General features: G+C 43.7%; 1 protein-coding gene and 1 long non-coding RNA gene across 2 annotated transcripts; both read left to right on the top strand.

The window, feature by feature from the left end:
- The first annotated feature begins 376 nt into the window (after nucleotides 1-376).
- Nucleotides 377-1,060, top strand: ARL14 (ADP ribosylation factor like GTPase 14). Its single transcript, XM_003416128.3, has one exon. It carries the CDS (start codon nucleotides 441-443, stop codon nucleotides 1,017-1,019), a length of 579 nt encoding a protein of 192 aa, XP_003416176.3. The 5' UTR covers nucleotides 377-440; the 3' UTR covers nucleotides 1,020-1,060.
- A 16,458-nt stretch (nucleotides 1,061-17,518) lies between these two features.
- Nucleotides 17,519-22,279, top strand: LOC104846441 (uncharacterized). Its single transcript, XR_010319175.1, has 2 exons — nucleotides 17,519-20,481; nucleotides 22,044-22,279. It is a non-coding gene; the product is annotated as an uncharacterized LOC104846441 (long non-coding RNA).
- The last annotated feature ends 1,887 nt before the right edge of the window (nucleotides 22,280-24,166 follow it).

A 24,166-nucleotide genomic window follows, 5' to 3' on the forward strand; every position in this document is an offset into this window, starting at 1 on the left:
GATTAAATAACTAGAGAAATTCTACAAGTCACTTGTAAAGTTAGTTTTCATTGTGCAGCCAGTCCACGCTCCTGTGTGTGTCAGAACCTTCCATTATCTTGACTCCCAGCCGTTGAAAGAGAAGAAAGCCAAAGCATTGCTTATACATGCCTCTCCTGAGTTCCACTCACTCACAAAGAATTTCCCCTTTGTGTTCCAGTGACACTGGCTGGTTACTCACACCACACAGTCCTCAGGATTGGTTGGGACAGCAAATAAAACACTGTTTGCCCATAATCAAGTTGATAAGCAACGACATAAATGCAGGCAGGCTCCTGTTCTTAGGATGTAACAGGAGGCATTTGCTCTCTTCTTTCCTCCTAACATGTTCATGTAAGGCCTGGAGAAGAAACACTGTCTCTGTCCCAAAGAGAAAATCTTTAAAGAAAACAAATCCTAAAATGGGTCTACTGAGTTCTAAAAGCTCCAAGGTCAAGCAAGCTCAGATTCTTCTCCTGGGACTCGATTCAGCAGGGAAGTCTACCCTCCTTTATCAGCTAAAGCTTGCTCAGAGTGTTGTAACCATCCCAACGATAGGTTTCAATGTGGAGATGATACAGCTGGAAAAGAGTCTTTTGCTCACTGTCTGGGACGTTGGCGGCCAGGAAAAAATGAGAACCGTTTGGGATTATTACTGTGAAAACACCGATGGGCTGGTGTACGTCGTGGACAGCGCGGACAAACGGCGGCTGGAAGACTCCAGGAGAGAGTTTGAGCACATTTTGAAGAATGAACACATTAAAAACGTGCCTGTTATCCTCTTAGCCAACAAACAAGATATCCCTGGAGCTTTCACCGCTGAGGACATCACCAGAATATTCAAAGTGAAGAAGCTCTGCTGTGACCGCAACTGGTTTGTGCAGCCCTGCTGTGCCATCACCGGGGTAGGGCTGACAGAGGGCTTCCGGAAATTAACGGGATTTGTGAAAAGCCATGTGAAATCAACAGGAGACACTTTAGCGTTCTTCAAGCAGAACTGAGCCTGTGAAAAGAACCAGGCAGTGAAAGAGACAATGATGAAGTTGCAATGGTAATTTTTTTTTTTTTTTTACATGCTAAGTGAGAAAACCAAGTTACCATGTTCTCATATTGGCAAACTTTTCCAGAAATGTTATTTTGCCTAAATTTAGTTAAACCACTCAGGATAATATCTAGAAAATATTTATATTTAGCCAGGCACTTTAGCAAACTATGTGGTAATGATGATTGAGAAATGAAAATGTTACAATTTTGTGCAAAATTCTAACAAGTTGGATGATTCAGAATAATCTTATTTGGGATCCGGTAAACTATTGCTTTATTAATTTTATACAACTTTTAGAACAAAGTAAACTGTCTGCTAATAGAGGCAGTGTTCTTTCAGATTGTGTTTAGCTGTTACAGGTATTGAATTTCTACCATGTTCTTATGTAATGTGAAAATGTGTTAAAAATGAGCTTTGATATGTTCAATAATGGAAAGGAAAAAGTTTGATGTTAACGTTTTATAAATCCCTACCCCCTAAATGAAGCTTGTCATCTGGGTTTCTGCCACCTCTTTGAAATCTATTGCTGGGAACTTCCTGCAATGAATCTAAATCAGTGAAGTCTAGGTTGTTTATTGCTTAGAGGCTGTATTCTCCCATAGGGAACAGAAGTTTATATCTTAAATCTTTAGAAATCAGGGTAGCACCTTAGGGGTTTAGGACAGAGTCTGGGCATAGAGCTCAGCTCTAGGCTGCAGCCCCAAGACCTGCTTCAGTGGAATTCAAGAAAATAGTCATTACTTGGAACCTTATATACAGCTCACTGTACTGATTAAACAGGAATGAGGACCGGACTTTGCTCTTAGAGACCTTGCACAGGAGGAAACACCGTAAAGCTAGTAGTAAGCCGAGGGCAATGTGATACTACGTGCTTTAACAGGAGAGACTCCGATGTGGGTGTCTTAGTCATCTAGTGCTGCCATAACAGAAATACCACAAGTGAATGGCTTTAACAAAGAGAAATTTATTCTCTCACAGTCTAGTAGGCTGCAAGTTCAAATTCAGGGTGTCAGCTCCATGGGGACGGCTTTCTCTGTCTGTGGGCTTTGGAGGAAGGTCCCTCTCATCAATATTCCCCTGGACTAGGAACTTCTCTGAGCAGGAACCCCAGTTCCAAAGGCCGTGCTCTGCTCCCGGCACTGCTTTCTTGGTGGTATGAGGTCCCCAAGTCTCTGCTTGCTTCCCTTTTCTTTTTATCTCTTGAGAGATAAAAGATCGTTCAGGCCACACCACAAGGAAACTGCCTTTACATTGGATCAGGAATGTGATCCGGGTAAGGGTGTTACAACCCACCCTAATCCTCTTTAACATAAAATTGTTATCACAAAATGGATGACAAACACAATACTGGAAATCATGGCCCAGCCAAACTGATCCACACATTTTCGGGGGGGGAAATAATTCAATCCATGACATGGGGGAACCAGAAAGTGCTTCATACAAGAGGTGGTGTTTCAGAGGCTCTCCAACTCCCAGGGAAGTTCTGGTTACTAGGAGACTCAGGGCATTGTAGGGGAGGGAAGGAGAAGAGGAACTGGAGATGGAATTCCCTTAATTGGCTCAGAACTGCCAGGGAGGCCCTGGTATTAACAAATGACACTCTTTCATCCCACCCCACCTCCAGAAAGGGTCTTTTAATCTAGAAGCAGGTCTCAAGTCTCCCCAGCAGCACCTGAACACCGAGTTGCAAAGGAAAACAAAGGTACAGTAAATAAGGGTGTGAGGACAGTGGTGGTTCAGTGGTAGAATTCTTATCTTCCACGTGGGAGACGTGGGTTCAATTCCCCACCAATGCACTTGAAGCACAGCCGCCACTAGTCAAGCTATCACTCTGGAGGCTGAGTGTCGGTATGCTGCTGAACAGGTTTCAGTGGAGTTTCCAGACTAAGACAGACCAGGAAGAAAGGCCTGGCAATCTGCTTTTGAAAAATCAACTCATGGAAAGCCTGTGGATCACAATGGTCTGATCTCATTGTGCCTGGGGTTGCCATCAGTCGGGGACGACTATCCGGTAATTAAGAACAACAACAAATAAGGGTGCCTGCCCTGGATTCCTTTCATGGTTTTCTTCTCTCATCTTGACACAGATAGGGTTAACTGTGCAGGTAGCTGAACAAAAAAGCTTTTAAAAAATTATTACCTAGAAATGGGGTAAACAGGAACCACACCCTGTCAATATGAGATAGTATTGGGGCAGCCCGTGAATGACTGTCTCCTTCTTAGTGTCTTTCTAGTCCCCTCCTCCTTTGCAGTCTTCGTATGCGCAGAGGAGCAGAGTGTGACTGCTGTTTGACCTTCCTTAGCCCTCCGAAGATGGCGATGTAGTGCCGAAGATCAAGTGCGTGTGCGCTATATCCCATAATAAGTGATGCCAAGGGCTGCCGAGAGGACTCCATCATGAATATCAGCGGGTTCCATCTTAGATTCCAGATGCGTGTGCAACCTAATTAACATGCACCGCCATTCTGAGAAGTACTCACACCTTGAAAGAAGCGCCCTAAATATTCATTACTCTCGTCTCCACCAACCCCATATAAGCCCTAGCCTTGCTTCCTTTTCGAGTCAGTCTTTTGGAGAGGCTTAGATCCCCCCTGACTCCTTCTGCCTGGCTTAACCAAAATAAAGCTTGCTGAAGATAAAATTTGTCTTTCGCGTGTATTCTTACTCGGGAAAAGACAAGGACCCTTTGTGTCAGATTGGCAATTGGTAAGAATCTTAGCCATTATTTGCTCAGCAAAGATCCGTGTACCTATTTCTGTGCTACATGGTAGGAATTCAAATAGGAAAGTAGGCATACACATCATAATAGTTGCTGTGGTTGAATATTCGCAGGTACCAGGTGTTGTGCTAAGCACTTCCATAATCTTTTCTCTTAATTTTCACAACTGCCCTGAAAAATAAACATTATTATCTATCTCAATTTTACAGATGAGACTTCTGAGGCTAAACAAAATTAAACAACAATTATAAAAAAATAAATAACTTGGTATTTTAACTGAGTGGCAGAGCTGATATTCAAACTCAAGAATGTCTGATTCCAAGGCTGTACTGTTAATTGCCTTACACATTAGGTATGTTCTATGTCTTCCACCCACACTTACAACCCACAGTTAATACTAAATCCAGGCTGACATGTATTACTTTTATAGTAAAGAGCTTATTTAAAAAAAAACAAACGAGGCAGAATAAATTAAATGCAAAAAGAGAGATATAAGAAACATGCTGATCCAATAAAAAATGGGCAAATGAAATGAACAGACACTTTACTAAAGAAGACATTCAAGCGGCTAACAGACACATGAAGAAATGCTCTCGATCAATAGCCATTAGAGAAATGCAAATCAAAACCACAGTGAGATACCATCTCACCCTGGCATTACTGGCACAAATCAAAAAAACAGAACATAAGAAATGTTGGAGAGGCTGCGGGGAGTTTGGAACTCTTATGCATTGCTGGTGGGAATGCAAAATGATACAACCATTTTTGAAAACTATATGGTGCTTTCTTAGAAAGCTAGACATAGAAATACCGTACGATCCAACAGTCCCACTCCTAGGAATATATCCTAGAGAAGTAAGAGCTATCACACGAATAGACATATGCACACGCATGTTCACTGTAGTGTTGTTCACAACAGCAAAAACATGGGAACAATGTAGATGCCCATCAGCAGATGAATGGATAAACAAACTATGGTAGGTACACACAATGGAGTACTACGTAACAATAAAGAACAATGATGAATTCGTGAATCATCTCACAATATGGATGAATCTGGAGGGCATTATGCTGAGTGAAATAAATCAATCACAAAAGGACAAATATTGTATGAGACCACTACTGTACTGAAAAGGCTTACAAACAAAAAGAAACAATCTTTGATGGTTATGGGGGAGGGGAGGGGTAGGGATGGAAAAACATTAAATAGATAATAGATAAGTGGTAACTTTGGTGAAGGGTAAGACAGTACACAATACTGGGGAAGCCAGCACAGCTTGTACAGGGCAAGGTCAAGGATGTTCCATAGACACAGCCAAACTCCCCGAGGGACCGAATTGCTGGGATGAGGGCTGTGGGGACCATGGTCTCAGGGAATATCTAGCTTCATTGGCAGAACATAGTTTATAAAGAAAATGTTCTATATTCTACTTTCGTGAGTAGCATCTGGGGTCTTAAAAGCCTGTGAGTGGTGATCTGAGATACTCCACTGGTCTCACCCCTTTGGGAGCAAGGCAGAATGAAGAAAACTAAAGATACGAGGGAAAGATTAGTCCAAAGGACTAATGGACCACAACTACCATGGCCTCTACCAGACTGAGTCCAGTACAACTAGCTGGTGCCTGGCTACCATCACTGACTGATCTGACAGGGATCACAATAGAGGGTTCCAGACAGAACTGGAGAAAATTGTAGAACAAAATTCTAACTCACATAAAAAAAGACCAGACTTACTGGCCTAACAGAGACTGGAGAAACCCCAAGAATATGGCCCCTGGACACCCTTTTATCTCAATAATGAAGTCACTCCTGAGGTTCACCCTTCATTCAAAGATTAGACAAGCCCATAAAACAAAATGAGACTAAAGGGGGACACCAGCCCAGGAGCAAGGACTACAAGGCAGGAGGGGACAGGAAAGCTGGTAATGGGGAACCTAAAGTTGAGAAGGGAGAGTGTTGACATGTCATGGGGTTGTTAACCAATGTCATAAAGCAATACGTGTACTATCTGTTTAATGAGAATCTAGTTTGTTCTGTAAACCTTTATGTAAAGTACAATAAAAAAATTAAAAAAAGAAACATGCTGAAAAAGTAGAAAAAAGAGTTTCTAATTTCAGGAAGATCTCAGAGAGGTGGCAAATGTTAAATGCTTCATAGTACAGTTTTTCCTAAGTTTCACAAAATGATTAAAATCTCAAATACACGTCTTAAAAGATGCATCTTCCCTTATCATTTTTCCTATGTGTGTTTTATTGAATCTTCCTTAACCTTAAAAAGAGGAGCCACCAACTTATTTCTATAGAAATGTCTGAATAGAGAATGTCTTCTTGTGTTCCTAAATATTTTGGTGATTGGAATTAAGTTCAGTCCCTTGTGGTTCAGTCTTAGTGTGATGCAAAATTCAAAGGAAATAGTCTGGAAAAATATTAAAAACAATTCAAATCTTTACTTAAGGAAGTCCCTGGGTATGCGCCATGGGCGGGACGGCAGATGCATTCTTAATATAAAGCAGAAAGTAGCCTTTTCCTATCTGTCATTTCAACATCTCTCCCTCATACAGCAGCTATTCCTCAAAATATGTTAATATCCTTCCAGAAACATGCACGCTCTCGTACTTTCTCCCCTGGGATCCAATCTGTTCTCTTCCATCAGTCACTGGCTTTCTTTTCAATGTAAATGTTACCAGTCTTTCCTTTCTTCGGCATGCCCTTCGTGTTCTCCCCACCATGCTCTTCTCCGCCCTCCAACACACTTACACACTCTTTACCCTGATTGAATGATAGAGCCCAAAATTCGAGGAAGGGAAAACGACTAAGTGAATAATGCCAATTTTTTTTTTTTTATTATTCCTTGGCAGGTGAAAGGAAAGAAGAAAGAGGCTATGAATACTCTTGCCTTGATGCTTATTACTAGCACACATTTTATTCTCTATCATTTATCTGTAACATGGCAAAACTTTTTTTCCTCCATGGGTGATTTTTTTTTTTATTGTGGAAAAATATATATACATAAAATTTGCCATTTTATCATTTTTAAGTGTATGATTAATTGACATTAATTATATTCTTGACGTTATGCAACTATCAGCTCTATTTATTTCAAAACTGTTATCCCAAACAGAAATTCTGGACCCATTTAGCAGTAACTCCCTCTTTCTCCCTCCCCCCAGGCCCTGCTATCCACTAATAACCTTTTGTCTCTATGCATTTGTCTGTTCTGGATATTTCATATAAATGGTATTATACAGTATTTGTCCTTTTTCATCTGTCTTATTTCACTTAGTGTAATGTTTTCAAGGTTCATCCATGTTGTAGCATGTATCAGAACATCATTTCTCTTTATGGCTGAATGATATTCCATGGTACATATACATATATATGTATGTATAAGTATATATATATGTACATATACACAGGGGCTTTGGTGGCACAGTGGTTAAGCATTTGCCTGCTAAACAAAAGGTCAGAAGTTTGAATCCACCAGTTGCTCCTTGGAAACCCTCTGGGGCAGTTCTGCTCTGTCCTATAGGGTTGCTATGCATCAGAATCGACTCGACCACAACAGGTTTGGTTTTTTGTTTTTTTTGGGTATATATATACCACATTTTATCTATGTATTCATTCATCTGTTGATGGGCATTTAGGTTGTTTTCATATTTTGGCTACTGGGAATAAAGCTGCAATGAACATTGGTGTACATGTATCTGTTCGAGTTCCTGCTTTCAATTCTTTTGGGTGTATACTTATGTACCAGGTACCAGGTGTTGTGGCTCAATTTCTGGATCACATGGCACCCCAGTAGCAATGAGTAGTCTTAAAACCCAGACCTTGGTTTCTAAATATCATTACTCCACACTGAAAGGAACCAAAACTTCTAGAGAAATAGCAATTCAGGTCTGGGGCATGTAAAGCACACGATTGTGATGGTTAAGATTGTGTGTCAACTTGGCTGGCCATGACTCTCCGTGTTTATATGTGATCACGCCCACGATGGGATCTGCTGTGAGTAGTCAATCAGTTGGAAGGGAGTTTCCTTGGGCACTGTCAGAATTAAATTATGGCCCCCCAAAAATGTGTGTATTATTTTGGCTGGGCCATGATTCCCAGTATTGCATCGTTGTCCTCCACTTTGTGATTGTAATTTTATGTTAAAGAGGATTAGGGTGGGATTGTAGCACCCTTACCCTGGTCATATCCATGAACCAATGTAAAGGGAGCTTCCCTGGGTTGTCGCCTGCACCACCTTTGATCTCACAAGAGATAAAAAGGAAAGGGAAGTGAGCAGACGGGGGGACCTCATACGACCAAGAAAGAAGCAGGTCCAGGAGTACAGCACATCCTTTGACCCTGGGGTCCTTGCGCGGAGAAGCTTCTAGTCCGGGGGAAGATAGATGAGAAGGCCAACGGAGAGGAAAAGCCTTTCCCTGGAACTGACGCCCTGAATTTGGACATTTAGCCTACTTTACTGTGAAGAAATAAATTTCTCTTTGTTAAAGCCACCCACTTGTGGTATTTCTGTTATAGTAGCACTAAGTAACTAAGACAGGCATGTAGCCTGCATCCAAATACAAGTGGACTTTCTGGCTTTTGCCCTTTTTGGATCCTGCAGCTGCCTCTTGTTCCTCTGACCTCCAGTTCTTGGGACTTGAGCTAGCAGCTTACCTGCCGATCTAAGGATTCGTCGACCTTCACAGCCTGTGAGCAAGAGCCTTGCTCTCCATTCTGCTGATCTTGGATTCATCAGCCCTTGTGGCTACGTGAAGCAGAAGAAGCCTCTATCCTGAACCACTGACTTAGGACATTCTAGCCTCTACAATTGAGTGAGCTGTTCCCTTGATATAAATCTCTGTGTATATACGGAAACCCTGGTGGCATAGCGGTTAAGTGCTACAGCTACTAATCAAAAGGTTGGCAGTTCAAATCCACCAGGCACTCCTTGGAAACTATGGGGCAGTTCTACTCTGTCCTGTAGGGTTGCTATGAGTCAGAATTGACTCTACGGCAACGGGTTTTTGTTTTTTTTTTTTTTTGGTATACATATTTATGCACTTTACTGGTTTTGCTTCTCTAGAGATCCCAGCCTAAGACATTTGGTACCGAGAGTATTTCTAGAGAAACAAAATTGTAAGGATGAGTTTTCTAAATTGGTTCTCAAGTCTGGTTAGTCTTAAAGATGCTGATGACTCTGCTTCCAGTAGTAAAGAGGGCACTGCTAATCCATGGCATGAGGTGGCAATTTAAATATGCAAAATATCACCACCAATAGATCAGGTATTGGTGAAAGGCAAGGCTCTCAGTGAGCGCATATTGATACCTATTGACCATTTTGTCATAATGAGAAGTATAAGGAAGCTGATTGATTGGTACTACTTTCGGTAGACAAAGTGGTGAAAGAAAGAGATGCACTCAGGGCTTCAAAATCAAAGCTCAAGTGCTACATAAATGACCTCAAGTTGCGCTTTGAAAGGAAGCCTTATTTCTTGTAGTAACAGAGCTGATATTGCTGAAAACCAAACCCAGAGTCTTATTGTAAGACTGGCTGAATTACAAAGCCAGCTTAATTGCCAACCTCGAGAGGTGTCTGAAGTTAAAGTGAGGGCATTGATTAGGAAGAAACGGGATTCTGAAACTTGGAATGGGGACATATGGGCAGATAATCAGGAAGCTGGAGACACTGAGCCCCTAAATTCTGTTGAATCCCTCCTCCCAACAGAACCACTTCCATCTGAAGAGATTACTTCATGTTTGTCTGCTACACCAACCTGCCCAGAAAAACCATTAGCCCCTCCACTCCCATCTAATGAGATTAGCCCTCGCCCAGCTGCCTCTAAAGAGCTCTTGCCTGAGTCATTGCCTGGGGCATCACCTGAGGCAGATGCTTTACAGAACAATGCTGCATGTTCTCCAAATAATTCCACACTAAGGATTCTGGCTTCTAGACCTATAACTAGACTTAAGTCCAGCAAGACTCAAAAGGTAAAGTACAAAGCGTGACCTGGGAAGAGGTACTCTACACTCCAAAAGAACTGCTTGACTTTTCTAATATGTACAAATAGAAACCTGGGGAATATGTGTGGGAATGGCTATTAAACGTGTGGGATAATGCAAGGAACATAAAGATGGATCCACCTGAGTTTATTGATATGGCTCCACTAAGCACACATTCTTCACTCAATGTTTCAGCTCGAGCAGTTAAGAAAGGATCTAATAGTTTATGGGGTTGGGTTGGTGAAGCATGGATTTTGTGCTGGACTACACTAAATCACGTTGAAGTACCAGACCTGCCTTGGTATACTGTAGAAGAAGGCATCCAAAAGCTTAGTGAAATCAGCATGCTAGGGTGGATTTACCAGGTTAGATCCACAGACCCACACACAGAATACCAAAAGGACACACTTTTTACAACTGTGAGGAACAAATTTGTGAATGGAGCTCCAGCACCCTTGAAGACTGCTGTTATTGCTATTTTATGTAAATCAGATTTGACAGTGGGAGCTGCCCTAAATGGATTAAGATACCTAACTACCATGGGGCTGATTGGACCCCATGGTAGTAGGGGCCAAGTGGTGGCACTCAATTGACAAAGACAAGGTGGGCATGATTACAGTAATAGCAGAGTTAAAGCAGTAATCAGAATAGGCTGACTCATATGGACTTATGGCATTGGCTACTTAGTCATGGGTCCCTAGGAGTGAAATAGATAGGAAATCTACTAAATGTTTACTTGATGTGTACAAATGGATGAATTCTAGGTCACGTGAAGAGCAGTCTAACTCAAATCACCAGAATAGTCACTGTCCCTCAATCAATTCCCAGACTTGAGTGAGTTTCAAGACCCACAACCCCTTGAATAAAGGGGAGGTAGGGTCCCCTTGAGGAAGGACTTCAATACATTGCCAAAAATTCATACTGTTATTCTCTCTCCCAGCTTTTCCCAAAGGGATCTATGGCCTTTTAGGAGAGTGTTCATTGTTCACTGTTTATTGGGGAAAAGGAAATAATCAGACTTTTAGGGGATTACTGGATACTGGCTCTGAACTGACACTAACTCCAGGAGACTTAAATGTCACTGTGGCTCACCAGTCAGAGTAGGAGCATATGGAGGTCAGGTTATTAATGGAGTCTTGGCTCATGTCCACCTCATGGTAGGTCCAGTGGGTCCCTGAATCCATCCTGTACTGATTTCCCCAGTTCCAGAATGCATAATTGGAATAGATATACTCAGCAACTGGCAGAACTCCCACATTGGATCCCTGACAAATGGAATAAGGGCTATTATGGTAGGAAAAGCCAAGTGGAAGCCATTAGAACCCAGGAAAATAGTAAACCAAAACCAATACTGCATTCCTGGAGGGATTGCAGAGATTACTGCCACCATCAAGGACTTGAAGGATGCAGGGGTGGTGATTCTCACCACATCCCCTCATTCAACTCACCTATTTGCCCTGTGCAAAAAATAGATGGATCTTAGAAAATGATGGTAGATTATCAAAAACTTAACCAGGTGGTGACTCCAATTGCAGCTGCTGTTACAGATGTAGTTTCATTGCTTGAGAAAATTAGTCCATCTCCTGGTAATTGGTAGCAGCTGTTGATCTAGCTGATGTCTTTTTCTCCATTCCTGTTTCAGAGGACCACCAGGAGAAGTTTTCCTTCAGCTGGCAAGGCCATCAATACGCCTTCACTTGTCTACCTCAGAGCTACATCAACTCTCCAGCTCTATGTCATAATGTAGTCCACAGGGTCCTTGATCACCTTTCCCTTCCACAAGACATCACACTGGTCCATTACATTGATGACATTATGCTGATTGGACTTAGTAAGGAAGAAGTGTCAATGACTCTGGACTTATTGGTAAAATATTTGCATGCTAGAGGGTGGGAAATTAATCCCACAAAAACTCAGGCACCTTCCACCTCAGTGAAATTTCTAGGGGTCCAGTGGTGTGGGGAATGTTGAGATATTCCTTCTAAAGGGAAGGATAAGTTATTGCATCTGGCTGTTACCACAGCTAAAAAGGAGGCATAACACCTAGTGGGCCTCTTTGGATTTTGGAGACAACATATTCCTCATTTGGGTGTGCTACTCTGGCCTATTTTTCAAGTGACTCGAAAAGTTGCTAGTTTTGAGTGGGGCCCAGAACAAGAGAAGGCTCTGTAACAGGTCCGGCTGCCATGCAAGCCACTCTGCCACTTGGGACTTATGATCAAGCTGATCCAATGGTGCTTAAAGTGTCAGTGGCAGATAGAGATGCTGTTTGGAGTCTTTGGCAGGCCCTATTGGTGAAAAACAGCACAAACCCTTAGGATTTTGGAGCAAAGCTCTGCCATCCTCTGCAGATAACTACTCTCTTTTGAGGAACAGCTTTTGGCTTGTTACTGGGCCTTAGTAGAGATTGAACGCTTAACCATGGGACACCAAGTCACCATGTGGCCTGAGCTGCCCATCATGAACTGGGTGTTGTCTGACCCACAGAGTCATAAAGTTGGACATGAACAGCAGCACTCCATCAGTAAATGCAAGTGGTATATATGATATCACGCCCGAGCAGGACCTGAAGAACAGGTAAGTTGCATAAGGAAGTGGCCCAAATGCCCATGGTCTCCACTCCTGTCACATTACCTTCCATCTCCTAGTCTGCACCTATGGCCTCATGCGGAGTTCCTTATGATCAGTTGACTGAAGAAGATAAAACTTGTGCCTGGTTTACAGATGGTTCTGCACGATATGCAGGCACCACTCGCAAGTGGACAGCAGCAGCACTACAGCCCCTTTCTGGGACCTCCCTGAAGGACAGAGGTGGAGGGGAAATCCTCCCAATGAGCAGTGCACTGGTTGTTTACTTTGCTTGGAAGGAGAAATGGCCAGATGTGCAATTGTATACTGGTTCATGGGCTGTGGCCAATGGCTTGGGCGGATGGTCAGGTACTTGGAAGGGACATGAGTGGAAAATTGTAGACAAGGATTTATGGGGAAGAGGCATGTGGACAGACTTCTCTGAATAGGCCAAAGAAGTGAAGATATTTGTGTCCCATGTGAATGCTCACCAAAGGGTGACCTCAGTAGAGGATGAGTTTAACAAATGGATAGGATGATGCCCTCTGGCACCATCCCTCGAGGTGATCAGCCAGCATCCTCGTGGCAAGTTGATTACACTGTACCACTTCCATCATGGAAAGGACAGTGTTTTGCCCTTACTGGAAGAGACACTTACTATGGATATGGATTTGCCTTCCCTGCACTCAATGCTTCTGCCAAAACTACCATCTGTGGACTTACAGAATGTCTTATCCATTGTCATGCTATCCCACACAGCATTGCCTCTGATCAAGGGACTCACTTCACAGCAAACGAGGTGCAGCAGTGGACCCATGCTCATGGAATTCACTGGTCTTATCATGTTTCCCATCATCTTGAAGCAGCTGGCTTGACTGAATGATGGAATGGCCTCCTAAAGACACAATTATGGAGCCAGCTAGGTGGCAATACCTTGCAGGGTTGGGGCAATATTCTCCAGAAGGCTGTATATGCTCTAAACCAGCATCCCAAATATGGTGCTGTTACTCCTATAGCTAGGATTCATGGGTCCAGGAATCAAGGGGTGGAAATGGGAGTGGCACCACTCACTTTTACCCCTAGTGACCCACTCGGAAGAGTTTTGCTTCCTGTCCCTGAGACCTTATGCTTTGCAGGTCTAGAGGTCTTAGTTCCAAAGGAGGAATGATTCCACCTGGAGACACATCACTGATTCCATTAAACTGGAAGCTAAGAATGCCACCTTGCCGCTTTGGGCTCCTTACACGTCTGGATCAACAGGCAAAGGAAGGAGTTACTGTACTGGCTGGTGTGATTGATCCTGATTACCAAGAGGAAATCAGATTGATATTACATAGTGGAGGTAAAGAAGAGTATGTCTGGAATGCAGGAGATTCCTTAGGGCGTTTCTTAGTACTTCCATGCCCTGTGATTGAAGTCAATGGAAAACTACAGCAACCCAACTCCAACATGACTACTGATGGCCCAGACCCTTCAGGAATGAAAGTTTAGGTCACCCCACCAGGCAAAGAACCATGACTAGCTGAGGTGTTTGCAGAGGGCAAAGGGAATACGGAATGGGTGTTGAAAGAAGGTGGCTCTAAATACCAGTTATGGCCATGTGACTAGTTGCAGAAATGAGGACTGTAATTGTTATGAGTATTTCTTCCTTGTATATGCATCAAATATTTTTGTTTTCTTCACTTATAAAATATAAGATGTAAATGGGCTTAGTGAGTTTTTGGTTTTATGGGTAGTAGTTGTATCATGTCAGGTACAAGTATGACTTTGTAATTGTCTTTATTCAGAGATTATGTATGGCTTGGGGAGATGTGTACAGGTGCCAAGTTGGCAAGGGGTGGTCTGTGATGGTTAAGATTGTGTGCCAACTTGTCTGGGTCATGATTCTCAGTGTTTATATGTGATCACTCCCATGATGGGATCTGCAGTTTGTAGCCAATCAATTGAAAAGGAGTTTCCTTGGGTGTGTAGCCTACATCCGAATATAAGTGGATGTTTTGTGATTGTTTTTGCCCTCTCTGGATCTTGCAGCTGCTTCTTGTTCCTCTGACCTCTGGTTCTTGGGACTTGAGCTAGCAGCTTATCTGCTGATCTTGGGATTTGTCGATCTTCTCAGCCTGTGAGCAAGAGTGCTGCTCTCCAACCTGCCGATCTTGGGTTCACCAGCCCCTGCAGCTACATGAATCAGGAGAGGCCTCTATCCTGATCCACAGACTTGGGATGTTACAGCCTCTACAATCCTGTGAGCCGTTTCCTTGATATAACTCTCTCTCTTGTATGCTTTACAGGTTTTGCTTCTCTTGAGAACCCAGCCTAAGACAAAGGTGAACCTGAAATATTTTGTGTCAGAAAGCAAGAAAGAACTGAGAGGTTGATGGAGTTAGGTCAAAGGTTACAGGATTGGCTTAAAGAGGCCCCCACTGGACAAAGCTGAGACAATTTGAGCAATGAATTAATAAAAACAAAACAAACAAAAAAAAACCCATAAGTCCATAACAATATTCCTGTAAAATATAATAAGGAGAAAAGGAAAGGAAAAGAAAAGAAAAAAAAAGTTAGGGTGGGGGAAAGAAAGCTTTTATACAGAATAATTTAGGGCATAATAGATAGCCACCATTTTACAACTGCAACGTAATAGCTGACCCTGGGTACAACAATTATTTGTATAATAAGATTATCTGATGATTTTCTGAAATATGTTTTGGCTATATCTATGATCTAGAAATAACAGGTATGGAAATGGAAAGGTTTGATCAGAGAAAGGAAAAGTTATGGGATTATTACTTTAGTATGTTTTTTCCTTTCTCTCCAAAGCTGAAAATCACCGTTTACAAGTCCATTATGAGGCAGATTCCAAGTTTCCTGACTTTGAATTATTTTTATCTTTTGTTGTGTAGTGACAAGTTGAACTACTTGCTAAAAGAAGTTTCCTAAAGAAGTAGAGAAGAAGACTCTGTTTAGACCATTGAACCAGAATTTTAAGGAAAACTGATGGGTTTTCTGAGGAAAGTAAAGCCTTCCCACATCATCTCCTTGATCTCTCTCTCAGAAACCAGAAACCAGACTAGGAAGTATAACCCCAGCATGTGCTGGGAAGAGGTAAAACTGGAAATGCTTGGTGAACTAAATGATTACTAGGCATCCATAAATTTTATTAACTGAACAAGTGAATCAATCTGAGAGAGTAAATTAGAAGTCTTATCTAGATGAGGCCTTATCTAGTGGAAATAGAGAATAGGGAAGGAAGCGGAGCTGGGAATCAGTGACTAATTGGATGTGCTGGGTGTGAAAGAACAGTTTGACTACCAGATTTTTAGTCAGGATGCTGCCATGGCTCCTTGAGTGTAGGAAGGGTGAGACCAATAAAGAAGATGAGGAGGTTCACATTGGTGTGTGCCTATGTGTGTACTTGGTACACACGGGTTTTTTTTTTTTTTTTTTAATTTTTGTTGTGCTTTAAGTGAAAGTTTACAAATTAAGTCAGACTTTCATACAAAAATTTATAAACACCTTGCTATACACTAATTGCTCTCCCCCTAATGAGTCAGCACATTCCCTCCCTTCTCTATTTCTTTTCAAGTCCATTCCGCCAGCTTCTGACCCTCTCTACCCTCTCATCTCCCCTTCAGATAGGAGATGTGAACATAATCTCATGTGTCTTACTTAATACAAGAAGCTCATTCTTCACCAGTATCATTGTCTATCCCATAGCCTAGTCCAATCCCTGTCTGAAGAGTTAGCTTTAGGAATGGTTCCCGTCTTGGGCTAACAGAAGGTCTGGGGGCCATGAACTCTGGGGTCCTTCTAGTCTCAGTCAGACCATTAAGTTTGCTCTTTTTACAAGAAATTGGGGTCTGCTCCCACTGCTCTCTTGCTCCCTCAGGGGCTCTTTGTTGTGTTCCCTGTCAGGGCAGTCATCGGTTGTAGCTGGGCACCATCTAGTTCTTCTGGTCTCAGGCTGATGTAGTCTCTGGTTTACGTGGCCCTTTCTGTCTCTTGGGCTCACAATTACGTTGTGTCTTTGGTGTTCTTCATTCTCCTTTGCTGCAGGTGGGTTGAGACCAATTGATGCATCTTAGATGGCCACTTGCTAGCGTTTAAGACCCCAGATGCCACTCTCCAAAGTGGGATGCAGAACGTTTTCTTAATAGATTATGCCAATTGACTTAGATGTCCCCTGAAATCATGGTCCCCAAATCCCCGCCCCTGCTACGCTGGCCTCCAAAGCATTCAGTTTATTCAGTAAATTTCTTTGCTTTTGGTTTAGTCCAAGACACAGGTATTTTGACCACACCTTTTGGCAACTGGTAAGATCAGGTTTGTTGGATAAAATCTGCTGTCTTGGCTTCAAGCCTTTTGCTTAGCATACTCAGTTTCTCCTTTGTGTTGAGGTGCTGGGAACCCAACTAGCAATTACAATTGGTCCCTGCTCCGGCGTGGATGGACGGAGCCGCCATAAGTAATGAGAACATGGAGGAGGCTTTAGGCATATGCGAGATGCTTTACATGCATCGCTTCGCGTAATCTTCAAGATGTTTCATAAGTCAGAAATTATTGTTCCTTTTATAGGGGAGAATTGATTAATATTAGACTGTAAAACTCAGCTCTATTGTGTAATCTTGAGCAAGTTACTTCACCTTTCCGAGCCTTGTTCCTTCAATTTTAAAAGGACAGTGCTACCTACACAAAAAGAGCCCTGGAGGCGCAATGGGTAAGCGCTTGGCTGCTAACCCAGAAGGCTGGCAGCTGGAATCCACCAGTGGTTCTGCAGGAGAAAAGACCTGGCCATGTGCTCCGGTGAAGAGTACAGCCTAGGAAGCCCTGTGGGCCAGCTCTACTCCGTCCTATAGGGCCGCTATGAGGTCTAATCGGCTGGGCGGCACACAACAACAACCTACCCCAGAGTTGTGAGGACCGGCGGAAGGGCCAGAGAGGCAGAAGCTGACATCCCCAACTAATGGAGCGTACCAACTGCACACCCAGCTCAGCGCGCCTCCCACCTGCCGGCCGGGAACACAGAAACCTGGGACGCCACCTGGCTCCGCCCCAGGCCCGCGCAGCGCAGTGACGTCACGCTCCCGTCCCCCCACCGACGCACCCGGAGCCGCCCTGAGCGGAAGTAGAGAGGCTCGCGCAGCGCAGTGACGTCACGCTCCCCTCCCCCACTCGACGCACCCGGAACCGCCCGTGAGCGGAAGTGGAGAGGCTCGCGGGGCGCACTGACGTCACGTCTCCGCATTTCCGCCACACGCCCTGACACCTGCCGGGACACGCGAGTCGGGCGGGGAGGCTGGCAGTGGCTCGCTGGCGTCACGCCCTCCTTGGCTCGCGCTGCGCGCTTTCGTCACGGCTCACGCGGTTCCCGTCCCCAAGGGCCCAGGAAGCTGCTTTGCGCGAGGGCCGGCGGGCGGGGGATCGTTTGGGCTTGCGTGACGTCACCGCGCTGCGGCCTCCGCGAGGGCACGTACCTGGCCGGGGAGGGGAGGAAGCGGAGGCCGCTCCTCTGCGGTGGCGCTGGGGCTGCTGGCGGTCAGGGCGGTGGAGGCGCTGCCTGCGGACGGCTGGTGGAAGAGCGTCCGCGGGGCCGTGCGCGCGCTGCCGTACCCACTGCCCCTTCACCCTGCACCCCAGTCCACCCGTTAAAGGGTAATTAAAACGGTAGAGCAGACAGAGGTAATTGTATGCATGTATTTAAGGAGCTGCCCTATAGGGTCGCTGGGTTGGGTGTCACTGAAAGGTGGGCGGTTGGAACCCCCGGCTGCTCTGCGGGAGAAGGATGTGGCAGCTGCCCTCCTAAAGATCGACAGCCGTGGAGACGCTACGGGCCAGGCCTGCGCTGTCCTGTAGGGTCGCTGTCGGTTGGAACGGACTGGATTGGCCTTTTTCTTTTTGCGTATGTACAAATATACAAAATGAACACGTGAAAAAGCGTTATTTAACTCATTAATTCATGAAAGAACCAGTAAACCTTTACAACAGGTCCAAAATATCTTTAGAACTACATAAATAGTAAACTGTTCTGAATGAATTTACACCGCTTCATCCAGTGCACTCTTTTAAGTGGCCACTCAGTTATCCCATTTTATGTTTTAAATTTCTGAAGAGTCATTATTACTTTGATACATGGTTTACTCATTTGTTTGCTGTCTGTCTCCCCCAGTCCCAAGTTAAAATGCAAGTACAGTAAAACCTGGGAAAGCCGAAACCTGTGTAAGGCAGAAAACTGTCAGAGAAGGAAAATGTAAGTGTTCTCTGCTAAAACGAGTGGTAGAAAAGTGGTAAGACTACGTCCTGTCAGAGGTGGAAAACTTTAGAGATCTGGAGCAACGAGGCAGTCCTGTCAGTTCTGGTTCTCACAGGTTTCACTGTATGTAAATTTGATAAGGGGAGCCCTGATCAACCAGCCCTTTATCCCTAACTTGTAGAATACTTAATGAGTTCAGTGTGATTTTCATTCCCTAATTGGGGCTTTATCATTTAAATTTTTGATTGTCATAACACAAAGTCTAATTATATATAAAATGTTTCATGAGGTGTGTTTACAAAGTATATTAGCTTATTTTTATGGAAAATACTTTGGATTAGGGAAAATGGTGTAGAAAATATTTTCTGTGCATAATAGCCTATTATCAAAGATTTTCTTTCCAAGAGTGCCAGCAGTTTTTTTTTTTTTTTTTTAATTAGGTCGTTACCTGAAAAAGAACTTTGGGTTCATAATTGAATCTAAGATTCTTATAAAGAAACTTTTTAAAACTCATTTATTTAGCAGACATTTCTTTTGTTCTGGGCTGGCTCTATGTCATGCTAGAGAATTTAAGATAAGATCTAGTGGAGGTGACATTTGAGTTTGGTCTTTCAATATAAGTAGAGGTTAGCCAGGTGAGATGGAGAGAAACTGGCACTTTGGGCAGAGGTGTAAGTTCATGTCAGGTTCTGGAGACAGAGTAGTTCTGAGTGTCCGAAATGTAAGGTGTGTAGATAAGATGGGAAGATAAAAAGGAGTCAAATAACCAAGGGCCATAAAGTTGAGGAGTTTTGGTTTTATTTCATGTGGGAACCCAACAGAGATTTTGAACTGGATTGTGACTGAGTGTCTTTAAACACTCTTGTTATTTTAATGGATAAGATCTTGATTGTCGGACATCAGATATATAAGTAGACCAAAATAAATCCCACATACCTAATCAAAATCGGTAGGTGTCAGCTACCAGTAGGTGGTTATGAATAAAAAGAGTTTCTAGTAGATCGTGGGAGATATTAAGAAAGATTCATTTGTTTATTCTTCAGCAGTTACTTATAGGCACCAACCATGAATCAAGCACATGGAGGGACCTCCAAGTGATTTTCAGTGTATCAGAAGACCCAACAGGAAACTACATTTCCCCTCAACAAGTCTGAGTAGGGTTATTAAAATTTCATGTTTATCTGCTTTGGTTTGGAATTCTAGGAACTCATTGTGAGATAGATTGATACAGTGGCTGCAGTAATGGGCTCAAGCATGACAATGATTGTGAGGATGGCACAGGCCCTGGCAGTGTTTTGTTCTGTTGTACATAGGGTCGCTATGAGTCTGAACCAACTCAACGGCATCTAACAACAACTGTGAGACCACTCATCATCCCAGGCTGATCAGAGGCTCCGTTGGACTATTTGCTATGGACAAAAAATTGAGTATCCTGACTTAACAGGAAAGTTTTTCTTACATATATTATTTCTTACATATATTTTGCATTAAAGGAGAATAAGGTAAATGATCTACATGGTAAAATTTAAGGCATGTTTGTCATAGGAAAACTTGACAAAGTAACGGTGAGAAAGGATGGAGGAAGAAAGAAAAAGAGAATGATAATGAATCTTCAGTAAAGTTAAAAAAATACCCCTTCAGCCAAATTTTGGCCAGAGATAGACTGCCTCTAGCGCCACGTACGAGTCAATGACCTTATTCTTAAGTAATTCCTACTCAGTATGAGGATCAATCCTTGGGGAAGGAGGAAGGAAAGTCTTCAGCACTTTCCCGTGGATACCATTTCTCATCTCTTCTACTATCTTCCAGATATTTCCTCTTCAAAAACATCCTACTGCAAGCCTTGTCCGTTGGATGCCTTAATTGTGTGTGGGGACTATATAGAGAGGTAATATGAAGAGTAAGTATTTCAGGAAAATCATGGATGGGAGGGCGGGTGGCTCTGGGCTGAATCTTGTAGGAAGCGAGGAGCTGGGAAAGGCATAATCACAGGAGCGTCTGGTATGGTCGGTGTGTAGGCCTCTGAACACTGAGATACTGTTCCTTCAAGGCTGCTGCAGCACCACTGTTTTCACCCACCCCCGTGTCCCAGCCCCTCCAGCTGCCCCACCAACAGCCTTCTGACAGTAGTCCCAGGAGCTTTAAGTCGAACACCACGAAAATGTCCTGAGCACCAACCTGGACATGGGGTTGGGAGGCTAGTGAGGGGTGGTGTGGGGGATGGTGTGGCACCATGACCTGGTGCCAGCAGCAGAGGGCCCCAGCACCAAAATGAGGATAACACTAGGTAGGGGACAGGGGCATCTCCCAACTATGGAGTTGTCCTTGCAGCTCCCAGAGCCGTAAAAGACCCCAGCCACCTTCCACCCAAGGCCTGATGAAAGTTGTGGGTGACAGAAGCCCCATTGGCCCTGGCTGGTTTTTCTGCTGTTGTGTTAATTGCTCAGTACAGCATTTCTTTCCCATCAGTCATGGCCATTGCTTCTCTTCCAGATAAAAATAATTGTAGCAGGTTTTACTTATTAATATCTATCTAATCTTTTAATCTATCTATTTTATTTAGTGCTGCTATAACAGAAATACCACAAGTGGGTGGCTTTAAGAAACATTTATTTTCTAACAGTTCAGAAGGCTAGCAGTTCAAATGTAGGATGCCAGCTCTGGAGGGAGGCTGGCCTGCTGTCGGCTCTAGGGGAAAATCTTTGTGTCAGCTTGCCTATGGTTTTTCTCTGTGTTTCTTGGAGATCTAAGTGTGGCAGCTATCTTTCCGCCTGTCATGCCTGCTTGCTTCCCTGTGCCTAATCTCCTTTTCTGTCTCCAAACTGGTTAGGTTTAAGACACACTTTACACTGATATGGTTCATTAATGTAACAAAGAGAACTATTCCCAAAGGAGATTACATCCACTGGTATAAGGGTTAGGAGTCTAACACATATTTTTCAGGACACAGTTCGTAACTATCGATGTCTACTTATCTATATATCTATCTGTCATCTCTAGTATTCAAATAACCCTGCAGGTCAGCTATAATTATCCCTATTTTTCAGGTAAGGAAACTGGGGCTTGGACATTACAAGCTAATTAGGTGGTAAGCCAAAATTTGAGGTGGCTGGATCCTGCAGGGTGTTAGGAGCCAGTAATGGCTGCTGAAAAGCCCTGGCTCTTCACATTGTCCCTGTGCCCTCTGAAGGTGTCCTGTTCTACTGTCCAGCAGAGGCCTCTGCAGGAACAGATACTGTCTCCTCCCCGACCCCAACCCCACCTCAGAAGTGTCTGTTACGGATTCATTTGTGTCCCCCCGATATGTGAGTCAGTGTGGCTAGGCCATGATTCCCAGTATTGTGTGGTCATCCACCATTTTGTCATCTGATGTGATTTTCCTATGTGCAGGATTAGAGGCTGTTATGTTAATAAGGCAGGACTCACCAGATTAGACTGTATTTTGAGTCATTCTCTTTCCAGATAAAAAAGAAAGAAGAAAACAGACAAAGGGGGATCCCAAGAAACAAGAGCCAGGAGAACAGCGTATCCTTTGGACCTGGGGTCCCTGCACTGAGAAGCTCCTCGACTGGTGAAGATGGATGACAAGGACCTTCCCCCAGAGCAGCAGAGAGAGAAAGCCTTCCCCTGAAGCTGGCACCCTGAATTTGGACTTCTGTCCCCCTAGACTGAGAGAGAATAAAATTCTGTTTGTTGAAGCCAACTACTTGTGGTATTTCTGTTATAGCAGCACTAGATAACTAACACAGCATCCTTCTCGAATCTTGGCCTGGGCAAGGGCAAAGCCTCACATTTGTGCTGGAGACGTTTTGAACCATAGCCTCGATGAACATGGTCATAACTGGCTTGGTTTTAACGTGAGTCAGTTGAGCCTACATAATTCAATCTGTGGGCCTACATGCAGCCAGTTTAGTTCAGCACTCATTTGCTGGGCACTGGATGAGGCACCAAGGAGAATGAAGGCATTTTCTGTATTCAGGAAGCACACAGTTTAGAATGCAAAGTGACAAGGGAGAAAGGAGGAGGAGATGCAAGTCTTGTCCTTGGAGAGCTTCTGATGTTTGGGAAAGATAGGCTCCTGTCCCAGAGAGTTTCTGAATCCTGCCATCCTCTATGGCCCAGATGGAATACCACGGGCTATATGGAACCCTTGTAGGCACTACAGTTAGAATGGATCTCTCCTCGCTCCAAACCACTCGAGGACATAGAGGGTCAGCTCTTCTAGCCAAGACTTCTCCACGTACCACCGTGTGTCAGTCTTACTTGAGCTAATACAGAGAACAGTGCAGTGTTACTAATATTAACTAATAAGATTATAATATTAATGATATTATATAGTAAATATTAGCTATCATCATTACCATCACCATTATTTTTATTATTAGTTTATCTCTCACAGTTAATTGGGAACTCTGAGTTTTTACCCTGAGTCATGAAGAACAGATGGTGGTAGGGTTCTCTGTAACATTCTCACCATCTGCATTCCAGGACTTGCTCTGGGTGTCTGAAGTTAAGTCCCCCAACTCCATGTCTCAAAAGTTCAGGGGTCCCAGCCCGTAGTTCTGACTTTATGCATAGCCAGAGCTGTGTCTCATGCCGAGAAGCGTAGTACCTGCGGGACTGTGTCAGAAGGGAACTGAGCTTGTTGGCCAGGGAAGTTGTGATGCTCAAGATCCATGAGTGAAGACAAAAGTGACATCCAGTCCGCCTCCCCATCTCCTGTCAAAGAGAGAGAGAGATCTTCTGAGCAGAAATGGCATAGCCAGGCCTACATTTTCCATAGGGGATGTTACATCACCTTCTATCTCCCAGATTTCTAGCTGTGGCCAAAGCAAGCAGACCCACAGAGGACATGAGCCTTCTTTCCCAGAATTTCCAACTTTGAAAGAAATCCTTCAGGAGAGACCAATAATTTTATCTCTTAATTTTCCTCCATCCGTACACTCCCACCCAGGCTAATGGTGGTCCATGTCGAACCCTACCCGTGCAGAACCCCTTACCCCTTTTTTTTCCCGTGCAGAAAACTTCTAACTCAGAGGTTCCTATTTGGTGGTCCAGCATCTGGTCCATCTGCACCAGCCCAGCAAACAGTCCCAGAGGCACATGGGCTTCTGCTCTGTCCCCACACCTGTGCCACTCACTTGGTTAACCATGGGTCTTTGGCATTGCCATCACTTCTCTTTGAGAAGAAGCTCAAAAGAAGAAGAGAGGCAGCCAGCCAGGGCTGACTCCTCAGACCTAAAGGTAAGAGTGACCATTTACCTCCACATCCTCTCCTCTTCCCCGCAGGCTGAGGTGAGGCCATGACCTCTGAGATGAGGCTCTTCAATTTCATCTTCCAGTCCTGGAATTGGTTATCATCTTGGTGCCTTCTCGCAATTTACCATTTAGTAGAAGCAGAGATATACAGTGGAGAGAACATAGGCTTTAGAGTTATTCAATCTCCCTAACCTATCTCCATCCTGTCCTCTGTAATCTACTCTTTACAATAGATGATTCTTTTCTTTTACAGCACTTGCCACATATCAAAATTTGTTTTATTTTTGTATGCTGTCCAGTTGATTCCAACTCATAGTAATGCTATA

Source organism: Loxodonta africana, chromosome 23 (assembly GCF_030014295.1).
Source record: "Loxodonta africana isolate mLoxAfr1 chromosome 23, mLoxAfr1.hap2, whole genome shotgun sequence".
Taxonomy (NCBI): Eukaryota; Metazoa; Chordata; class Mammalia; order Proboscidea; family Elephantidae; genus Loxodonta; species Loxodonta africana.